Here is an 11,846-nt window from a genome sequence, read left to right as displayed (position 1 = left end):
CTCTGCAAGATGGTCCTTCAAGAAGAGGGAAACATTTGCACTGCTGTTTCCCAAACTCTGTGACATTCTTTCAAAGCGTGCCTGTATTGGACTCGATGCGAAGGGTGCAAAAGGGTGTCCATGTCCTTTGACAACCCTACAAGTGATCTTACAACACTGGGTCCAGTATTAAAACTGCACAAGGGAGCAAAACTACTCTAGTTTCTGTTTCTAGTATTGCTATCAAGGTGCACAGGACCTTGAACCCCTCGTTTCATTTCACTTATTCAAACATAGGTGTTAAATTTTGGACACAGGAGAAATAATCTATACTAAGCAACATATTTATATCCCAAAAAGTTAGAGATGGCCAATTTTTGAGAAGAAAATAGGGGACTGAAGTAGTATTTCCGGGTTCTTTTTAGTTAAAGACACTATTTCTGATGTATCTATCATAAACCTGACATTTTCTTGAGAAAGTGAATGGGAAAAGGTGGAAAAATAGTTCTGGTTTTTGGTATATGTTTGTTTGTTTTGTTTTGTTTTCACTCAAACTCTAACTCCAAAAATTAAATTAGTTGATTCATGACTGCGGTTAGAGTGCACCTGCTGTTACAATACCCCATACCCTTATTTTCTCTACATACTGTGTTAATTAGAAAGGCTTCATTTCTTTAAATGCAATAAAAGCAGAAACACCTTCATGCACTGAACTGGCTCACACAAAGAAGGAATATGGTGCACCACAGGAAATACTGTCTAATTAGAAACCAAAACCAATAAAGAGAAATGGGGGCACAGAACATCAGAAACTCTCTTCAACTAAAGTTTGTGGATTAAACCCAAAATATCAGGCTCTGAAATTGAATTTTCAAATAAACTAGTAAAAATTTTCAGAGAAATGTATTTTAAATACTTTTTTCCTAAATATTCCTTTAACTGATAATACTAATTATTTTAAGTGCTTTCCTTAAATGTTTTTTGGTCTCATTTCTCTAGTTGAAAAATGCTGTAACATTTGCACATTATATAGAGAAGCTGTGAAAATATTAAAGAGTTGAGATAACTAAGCACAAAGTTACATTACACATAATGATGAAACAAAAGCCTATGGGTGCAGAAAAATATCTGTTTCCCAGGGGCTGAGGAAATACTATACTGGAAATACCAGCTATATGAATGCCGCACATGTCAATATTGCAACTTTTTCTGTGACTGCATTAGCTTGGCACCCATGCTGCCAATTACATTTTTGTAATGCCCACCTCATCCAGCCGTAATTACTCCTTTCTGGTTTTCGTGGACAGGACATTTTAAAAGAGTCAAAAAGTTGTAGAATGAATGGCTTGGATGTATATACTTGAGAAAGTGTCCTTGCTGATGAAATGCTACCTTATCTCTCGCCCATGCCCCAGTCCATACATTAAAAATCAACCAAGCAAAAAGCCTTGTTACAATCATGCTTCCTGAGTTACTAAATGGCAAATCTGAGGGCTTTTGCTACACCTAAGGGCAGTGTAGATGTCCTTGCAAAAGAGACAGGAGGTTCTTTCTCCAGGACTGTTCAAGACTTGAGTTTCTGCTAGGACACCTTAGCATGTGAGCCACGTGAAGTCAGCAGCAGTGTTGAATTTTATGATGGCTAACTATACTGAAGTAATAAGATGTGACTGGACTTAATCAAGTTCATGGGCACAGGACATCACGAGACACCAGAGAAGTGCCCACTAACATTGGCTTTTGTAGTCTGTCACACAAATCCATAACTTTAAAGGCATTCAGGTCTCAAGCTGCTCTTGATTTCATCATTAGTTACAGGCTCAAACACCTGAGATAATTTGTGTGCATATGCCATCTAGAACTGTAGCATTTTGGTCTCCTTACTTACCTGGTTATGTTTGATATCTTCAGCAGGTGCACCATACGAATTCCTGTACAAAGTTGAGATTCCAGTGTTCTGAGCTGGAGAAAGGAAGGAAGGAAAAAGCAGATTTACCAAACATACCTCTTTGGCCTCAAAGTGAATTCTGAAGGCTTCATACATACATTATACAGCACCTGTTTCCCACATACAAAAATCTTTAAAACCATCTGTAGACTTCAATTTTCTCTTCCTTCCCTTAACAGTCATAATCTTTGCTTTGGTGCACACGTGTGTACATGGTACACAATTATTAATGGGAACAGGCACAGTATCATGTTCATACCAATCTTGTGTACTTCACATATAAATTGTGGAATACAGCTAGCATTCAGTAATATACTTCAGATTATATATGGGATTTTTATATCACACATACACTAAACAGGCAACAGTTGTAAATATTGAGATTAGGAAACATTTCATTCCTTTCACTTCAGCTGGATGATGTTACACCAAATCCTGGGTTATTTATCCTACAGTGCTTCTGCTATATGGTGAAATTATTCATGGAAAAAAAATGATTAAATGCAACTGAAAATGAGTTATGCAAAAAAGTAATATGTAGTTATATTAAAGATAGTCTCAAATCCATCAACTGCATATTACTGGTACTGGAACTGGTGCTACTGAAATGCATGGACAAAACGGAGCTATGAGTTTGAAATCAGAAGTAATTCGAAAGACAAGGATAGCATCATACAGTTTTACAAAAATTTATTTCCCACCCTGTCATAAAAACACATAAAAAGCTAAGGAATTTCCCTGCAAAGCTGAGTTCATGAATCACTTTGATTTTGCTATCCAGCTGAAGCTTAGTTTGCTGGAAGAACTAGAACAATTGTAGTTATTTCTCATATTTGATCAAATATGAGGGCAGTATTTTGTGCGGCTGCTGTGCACTGTTCCTACTGGGCAAGTGTTAACTTTCCAGACATTAACTTTCCAGACATTATAACCAATGATTTGATGCTGTCGTGAGGACACTGATTGCAAAAGCATGTGCTTGAAAGTAAAAATTGAGTAACAGTGAATCAGAGTCATCAGTGGAACTGAAACACACTGCTCACCCAACTCCTCTCAGGTCTCTGTGCAATTATATAAAACCTGGAGACACCAAGATTTGCTTTTAATACCTTTGACACTTGAAATTTTGAGGGTGAGGACTCAGCATCAGAGCTGAAAGCTGGCTATGGGTCCATGCTAGTCACATCACTAAGAAGAACCACAGTTACTGAAGAAGTAACCACTCTTTCTTCTTTTGGCAACCTGCTAGCATGGACCCCAGTGCGTACAATGGCCTCTATCTTTCTCCCAGCCACTGCATCCTCTGGAGAAAGGAATGGCATAGGCTTCAGTCAAAGTTGACTGTAATACGCCAATTCTGATCTTCACATCTGCTATGAGTCCCATGCTGAGGGTATAATTATTGCCAGAGTTTGGTGCACTGTTCCATGTTGCTGCTTTACAGATCTCAGATGATGTTCTTAAAGATATCCACCATGTTCTTAAAACAGCATAAAAACAGGGCTTATATGGTGCCCTAACAGCTGGAAAAAGAGATTTTGTTTCTTGAAGAGCTGCATGCAGTTACTGAGATAGTGCATAGTCCTGTGTAGAAAATGGAGAAGGGCTCTGGAGGTCTCCAAGGAGTGTAGAAGGATCCTTTCTTTGAAGGTGGGAAGAACACGAACTGTAGTAATGGATGATTGGTCTTTTCCAGTGGTAGTCAGTCTTAATTCTGCCTGTGTGCCAATGGGTGGTAACAGATGGAAATGCTGACTGCTTGAGCAGTTTGTCTTTGGCCTTAGATGTTAGTACTGAAGGGCTGATCTGCAGAGGTTCTCTCTGCTCAGGCTCCATTTTGTCACCAAACTTGAGTGAAGTGTGAGACTTGACCTTTATTTCAGAGTTTTTAATATTCCAGCTGCATCCTTTGCTTTAGTGTTTCAAAAACCTCCCTCTTGATGACAGTCTTTGGTATTAGGGAAGTCTGCATCAGCACTGCTATTTATGGTGCATCTCATGATGGCATGACTCTCAGTAGTGCAACTGCCAGATCCTTCCTCGATACCATCTTTTTTATGCTGTTTTGCTGAGTTTTTTGATTGTCCTTCAAAATGCTATAAGAAATTAGGTTATACAAATTCCTCTTCTCAAGATCTAAAGATACTCAGAGTGTTTCAGCTACCCATTTTGTGAAGTGCTGCTTCTTGAAAAAAATGAAAGCGATACTCAATGTTTTGGACACATAAACAGAGGAAGAACTTCTTGTAATCATTTTGTTTTCATGTATATAATTGCAAGACAAACAGGGTTGAAGTTTCATACATGCAGGTTTTCACTCAGGCATGACTGACCATATCGTGTCCAGACAGGACAAAACTGTTCATGGTTGCCTGATGTCATGAATTAAAATATTGGTATAAGGTGCAACATCTGAGGGTTTGATGAAGACTCTGATAAAAAATAGCAAACTGGACACATGCTTATGAATATGTTGCTCCTAGAGGCAATCAGAGAGACTTTAAGGAGGGTTTTGACCATTCCATCTTTTAACAGGTATAAAAAAGGGGACACAGTACATATGTGCCACTAATACCCATGACTATTAGAAAACTAGAATTAGTCCACAGTTGGCGCATAGCTGTCCAGTGCACTACTGTGACATTTGCACTGACGTGCTCAGCATTGTCACATGCCAGACTGAAGATTTACAGTCTCCCAGATCACATATTCTGCGATGGAAACATGGATACTTACAGCTTATGAAAACAGCTGCAAGGTCTGCACTGCTGATTTCACTGCAGTAATGCGGATATAAATTCACAAGTTTAAAATGCAAATTAAAAAAAATAGTATCTGTTTCTTAATGTATTAAAAAGAAATACAATGACACATCAAATGCTTGGGAATGAATGCCAAGAGCTCAAGAAAAAGAAATCTTGGCTTAGTCTAGCTGAGAGGCTGAGATAATTCTGTCTCTGGAGGAAATGTAAGTCAAGCAATGTAGCTGCTAGCAGTGCATGCTGCTTCGCTCCAGTACCTGCATCTGAACACGCAGGTGGCATCCCTGGGAACTCCATTCCCCCTCTGCTATGCTTCAGTGAGCAGCTGACTCTTGCTGTCCAAAAGCAAAGGGCAAATATAAAAGAAAGAAGGGAGAGAATGAGCTAGATGAATGAACAGATACTGTGTGGTTAGCATCTGATTTTTTTGCTGTCAATATTGTATACGTACCACCACAGCAAAATTACCAGAGAGAAAGAGAGGTTAATGAAATAATTTTCTTTTTTAAAATATGTCAAGAGAAGGGAAAGGAGTACAAGGAGCAAGAGATGGAGGTTTTCCAGCAGCCACACTTCCTTAGAGAGATGTGAGAACTGTAGCTGCAGATGAAATGATTTGAGGAGTGATGAGTGTGTGTATGTCTGTGTTTTATGCAGTATCTAAACATCAGCACATGATAGTACTGAACAGGTTTTCTACTAGGCAAAATTGTGAAGGTTCTAAAATGAGTACTATGATCAACCTGCAGTACTTTGTGGTTGCATTGCATAAAGAACATTATAGCAAAATGCCTTCCTTTATAACCCCGTTCATTTTTTAAGGTAACATTGGTCAAAGAAAAAAAAAATCATATTGTTACCAACAGCACTTTTCTGCAAAACTGACAACAGCTTTGTAACTCAGTGGTTTATGTGACAAAGATATCACTGATCAAAGCTGTTCCCATATATCCCAGTTCTTGATTCACGGTTTAACTTTCAGCTTTCAGTTCTTGTAAGTACTTATTCTGAACACATTTATGGACACTGTAAAATAACAAGATGCTAGCCTTTTGCCCTCACAAACACAGACTGATAGTAAGAAAGGATAGCTCAGCTGGACAGGTACTCATCCTCATCTGGTATTGTGTAACCTGTTTTTTCTGCTATAAGCAGCAGGAGTCCATTTTCTCAAATTTAGTTCAAGACAGTAAAGGAAAATGCTACTGTGTCTCACAAATCTCAGCTAACAGAGATCATTACCTGTCACTACCATTGCCACCTTTCTGCACGGTGAACGATTAAGTAAGCGCATGAGAAAAGATCAGAGTGTATGATGGTTTCTTAAAGTAATAATAAGTTCAAGTAGCCTTAGCATCTGTAGCTATTTTAACAGATGATGGTGGTTAGCTTGTGTTCTGAACGTGCAGGGACTTGCAAGTAAGTTTCAATAACAAAAGTATAGACACTTGATTCTTGATAACTAAAATAAAATAATCAGAATGTGTTTCTGCTGGTGGAAGTGAAGATACTGGGTGCAGACTGCGATGCATGTATTGGTTCAGCACTGCGAAGTAAAATAAACTTTAGGAGACCCATGATGGTATACACTAAGCTTTTCTTTCCTGTTCTGAAGGAACACACAATGGCATAAATAATGTCATCACATGCTCTTATAGCTCCTGGTTTTTTTAAAGGAATGTAATAGTTTTTGTCTTAAAATATACTTTAGGTAATAAAATTTTATTATTGGTTATTATTTTCTACAGAGAAGATGGACAGTAAATATACCACGCATCATAAACCTGTGAGGGGAAGAGGGCAATGAGAACTTTGGTATTGTTCCTCTATTTTTTAGCTGTCCTTGTGAAATCAATACAAGTTACCAACTTTAGCCAAACTGTTTACTTCATAGATTCTCCATTTTCCCCAGAGGTTTCCTGACAACTCCCCCCAATGGCAAGAAGCCAACATTTCTACTTCGAAAATCCATCAAAAACCCTCCATTTCAGTCCCAGCCAAGAGGTCATAAAATTTTTGACCTGTAAACTGAGAAGAGCTTTGGAGAAGAGCATGGAGACAGTCATGGATAAATTTGGACTACAGCTGTGGCTCTACATTCTGTGTAAATCCGTAAGTCAATGAAAGCTTTGTGTAATACATCAGCTTGGCACAAAATACAAGAGCAGCTCAGAATATGTATATGCCAGGTGGAACCTGAAAAAACATTTATCTAAATCCCGTATGCTTTGTGGATGCATTACCTGCAATACATTGTCTGATGAACAAAATGAAATACAGGCATTGCAATGAACTTGCTACATGAACTTATATTAATATGACGATCCAAGTAAAGTAAAAAAGTCTCACAATTAAAATCACAAATACAGATTTTATATTGTTCTTTAATTAAATACTTATTTCATGGGCTACAAATGTGTTAGACAAATTTCATGTTGAATGTTGATGTATAAGACTCCTCTGAATTGTCATTTTCTTTGGTTCTCAAAATGGAGATTAATTTGAGCTCAAACCAAATGAACAGAAATTTGGTGACCTGAAAGAGAGAGAAAGTGATTTGTTAATTTCATCTTCATTTGTATAGTGTCCATGTAAGGTTGTGAAATATTATTAAACTTTTCAATCTGATCTTAGTTTTAATTTTTCTCACTGAGCTCAGTAGCTGGAAAAATAGTGGATTGCTGAGAGTCTTTGAGTTTCCTTACTAAAAGCCCACTGAAAAGATGAGTAAGAGCAGACAAAATACAAAGAGTTATTATAGGAAAAAATGATGCAAAAATCAAAGTGGAGCAAAGGTTGCTGGGGAAGTACAAACCTCATGATCTGAAAACTATATTGACATAGAAAGAAAACAAGGGAAACAGTAATTGGAGAAGAAAAACACTACAGTAAAAGACAAAAGGAAAGGGGATGGGGAAAAAGAAAATCCAGGTCTTTTTTTAAGTGTGGAGAGAGACAAGACTATCTGCAAGGAAACACAGATTTTCCACATGGAAAACCTTTTTTTTGTGTGAACCTGATATAATCTGGTAGACTAAATCTGCAGGCACAACTAGAACACAATACTAATGTTTTTGCTTTTTCAGCCTGCTGCTCTTACTCCTGAGATTCCCTCTTCATGGATCCTTGACAAAGTGCTGAAAAAACCTGCAGTCCTACCCTTCACAGTCACACAAGTAAGGACCACTGAAATGTTTTAGAGAACCACCCTGTGCAGTGGCTATGAAACACTCAAAACAGTACAGATACATAAAATGCAGTACCTTGGCTGAATCTGTAGTATGCTACGGATGCTGTTCAGGACACTCCTCATTTCTGTGGCTCCCAAATGCTCTTGACTGTCATTCCTCTTCTTCAGATTTTCACTTTCATGCTGATTAATGTCCCGTATGGCATTTTCATACAAATGCAATGGCTGGCCTTTAGATTTTGATTACACAATAGCATATGACATAGTAGATGTAGTATGAGTATCATCATATCCTAAATACGGTCTTGAAAGCCAGAATGGATGGCCTGATGCCAAGTCAGCATGCTACTGGTGTCCCCAGTGAGCTGAGGAACACAAAGACAGCCCATTCTGGCATCCTCTGAGCAAAATCTCTACAGAGGGCGTGGGAAAAGGTAACAGGCATTCCGAAAGTGCAGAGTGACTTCTCACAGTGATTTTTTGCTTGCCCCGAGGTAGCATTTGGAGGAGAGGACACCATGATGCTCACCACTGTATGTATGTGTGAAAACGTTCAACAGAGGTTATATAAGCCTATGCAATGGTGATGGAGACCAACACATATATATAGCAAGAGAAGGTGCACTAGTGGGCAAAACACTCAAAATTTGATAATTACTGAAATGCTAACAGGTTAATGAGCTCACTAAGAGGGAGAAGGCTTCAGTGAAACCTGCCATAGACACCATAACATACACAGAGAAAATGGTTCAATTTACATCAGTCCAGCTGAGAAAGTAATAGACTTTACAAAGCGCTACTGAATTTCCTAGGAATGACTGATGTGTAAAATAAGCTAACCGGTCATGGAAATTCATTCTCTGCAAAAGACAGACGTTAGGGATCACCACACGTGCTCAACCATTGTCATGCTTTAGAAAAAACGGTAGTTAATACAAGGTGGATTTACTCATTTCCTTCTGAAATTAAAACAAAATTACGAAGAAATGAAAAATCGCTTTTAGAGCCTTTCCTCTATGAAGAAACACGGTCTTCACAAATTGTTTTCATACAGCATTGTATACATTAAGCTCAAATGCGGTTACATACAAAGGTGGCTACAACTTTGGAATCAACAAAAGCAGGTTGACTCTTTCCTGTAGTACAGTAAACCCAGCCAAGCCTGTAACATCAGTGGTCTATCACAGCTGATTTTTATACATGCTATGCAAGCACAATCTCACCTGTCATGGTGTCTTTCCTAGAAGTGTGTTCTCCCTTACTTCCATGGTAAGTGGCGTTTGTTCCAGTTGATTCATAGTCTGTTTTTCTTTCTTTTAGGCTGATCATTTCCCGAGGTGAGGCTGGGGCACTTGCTAGATCATAAAAATGGATTTATTTTTTCTCGCCATATATGACTGAAGGTAGTGTTTAACTCTAGAGTAAATATTTTAGTAAAGTTTACACTTGTTAGCATACTAACATTAAGCTGTTTGAAGAAACACTACTGCATTGGAAGAAAAAGTGCTGTTATTTCAAGTATAGGACAAATGTATTAATGGGACAATCAACTCCAAACATCATTTTCTCTCTGAACATTTTACTTTTTTCACTTAAACCCAACATCTAAGATGATCATTAAGAAAAAAGTACAATAATAATATTTTTTTTCCCCTTTAGCTTTTTAATTTCTTTAACTTGCCAAAACTTTCTGGTACGGGCACTTCCAATCTTTTTCTCAAAATGCTTAATTTATTTCTGTTGAAAAGACCATTAACTTTCAACTGTGTGAAAAATCCCTTATAAAGTCTTTCTCTGTTGAAAAGAAACAAACCCATGAAATGATTCTAATGGAGATGGGAAGAAAGATGTGTGTCATAAAAAACCTATAGCAAAGAACGCCTAACACTTAAAGGTAATTCACATTATTCCTCTGACTTTAAACATCTATGTATGAACACTTGCCATTAAAACAACAACTGCTACTTTAAGGTATCATTAAAACCAAATCCTGCATCACCAATACTTGTGGTATGGCTAAAGGGATGAAACTACAAGGTGACAAGGAGGAGAACTTCTTTGGCACTTGATTCTCATGTGCTCAAATATGTGAAGGTGATCACTGGCACTGATAACGAAGACAAGAGAGCTTGTGATGCTTAGGAAAGTGAGAAAAGCAGAGCTAAAAAGAATGGCTTTCAAGTAAAATGACTTCAAGATATTTAGGCGTTGGTAGATACAAAGTACTTCACAGGAGAAGGAGTACAAGGTGAGTGGCAGAGCACCTCAGAGCCTTGTGAAGGCACAATGGTACAAAAATAACTGAAGTGCTGGTGCTTATTTCCACTCCCTTCCCTGCCTCTACCCAGATATTCCATATGTAAAAAGAACTTCGAAAGCAATCAGGCCTTGCTTAAAAAAAGAAACAGAAAAAAACCAACCTCATTTGTGAAGTTTGTTTGTGAGTTATGTATTTCAGCATCTCTAAACTATGTTACGTTTTTTAGTTAAGGAGTAGTGAAGCACTTGTACTTAATTAAGGAGCAGGGAAGCACAAGTGATGTTGCATTCTGCTTAGATTGGTTCTGCTGGCCCTGGCCTCCGAATTTACAGAGCAAATGTGGGACAGATGGTTTTTCTTATGAAGCCATTAGAATTGGGGATTGCTTTTAAATTGCCTGTCAATAGTGATGCAATTCTAAAGCTGATAATCCAACAGATATAAAGAGACATGACATTAAATTACCAAAACAGGTAATGGCAACTTGAGTCTAATAGGGCACAAAACAGAATGCAAAACACTGAGAAAGTTGCTAACACAGGGATGCATTTTGTTTCGCAACTCTAGTAATGCTTTTAAGAACTCTGGTATTTTGAACAAAATTTACTGATAAAGACAAAACCATCTCTCTCTGTTCCCTGTGGGAATTCTCTCTCTCCTCCCATGTGAGAACTGCTGCTTTCTGGCAAGTGTTAAAATCCAGAAGTGACCTCTTTCAGAGTTTTTACTGGAAACTGACATAAAATCATTGGTTGACATTAGACTGAAAAGTGATATAAAGGTTTTCTGCTCTTAAAGGACACAAAAGAAGACAGAGCTCTCTACAGTAGATAAAGCATCTTATCACCAAGTCCTAAAGATGGATGGGACACTGTAAGTTCATTTACTTCAACTCTTTACCCCAAGGTATGATCCAGTATACCAAAATAACTCTTGACAGATTTTAATCTAAAACTAAAGATCTCTAATGACAGAGACCACATAACTGCTCCAAGCAGTCTGTTCCAGTGTTTTGTTTCCCTACTGTTAGGAAATGTTCCCTGACTCCTTGCTGCTCATTATTTCCATTTGTTTGCTATGAAAGTAGAGAAAGTTCACACTGTTCCTCTTCACAGCTGGCTCTTATGTACTTGAGTACTTGGTGCGTACCTCTTCCCACTGCCCCCATCTTGTTCAAGTTAAACAATTACAGTCCATTCACTGTGTCCTCATATCCTGATTTCTCCATCTCCCAATTCATGTGTGCAACTGACAAAAACCCCTAAATCATTTCTAAAGAACATCTGTCTAGCCAGATAATCTCCTTATAATTTATTTGTAAAAGACTGGATCTTTTTTTCCCTTTGGACAGTATCTCCAATTTCTCAGGATCACTCTGAATTTCAATAATGCCCTTCAAGGTACATAAGCCTCTCCCCGGTTTACGTCAGCCGCAAAGGTAATAGGCATCCTTTGCATATTATTTGGGCCCTTAATGAAACCACTGAAGAGTACTGAGCTCAAGGCAAACCTCCAAGCAAAGCATTCTTCCATTTTGGCAATAAGCAACAGTCATTCTTTGCAAATGGCTTTCAGTCATTTGCATACAACACACAACTTTTTCTGGACTGTTTCCTAGCTTGCCCATGAAAATCTTGTGTGAAAAGGTATTACTGACTACAGTAGATCTCATTTACTCGCTATTCTTTCCACAACATGTTTTAACTA

General features: G+C 38.0%; 1 protein-coding gene across 1 annotated transcript in view; it reads right to left on the bottom strand.

Annotated features, from left to right (window-relative positions):
- Positions 1–11,846, bottom strand: part of CTNND2 (catenin (cadherin-associated protein), delta 2) — a gene marked incomplete at its 5' end in the record, with an annotated part of 150,743 nt that overhangs the window by 2,153 nt on the left and 136,744 nt on the right. Inside the window, 2 exons of the mRNA XM_010181860.1 lie at positions 1,868–1,941; positions 9,103–9,234. Coding sequence (XP_010180162.1) covers positions 1,868–1,941; positions 9,103–9,234 — 206 coding nt within the window. The remainder of the gene's footprint in view (positions 1–1,867; positions 1,942–9,102; positions 9,235–11,846) is intronic.

This window comes from Mesitornis unicolor, unplaced genomic scaffold, assembly GCF_000695765.1.
Source record: "Mesitornis unicolor isolate BGI_N332 unplaced genomic scaffold, ASM69576v1 scaffold8363, whole genome shotgun sequence".
NCBI lineage: Eukaryota > Metazoa > Chordata > Aves > Mesitornithiformes > Mesitornithidae > Mesitornis > Mesitornis unicolor.
The sequence above is the reverse complement of the archived record's forward strand: the minus strand, read 5'-3'. Positions and strand labels throughout refer to the sequence as shown.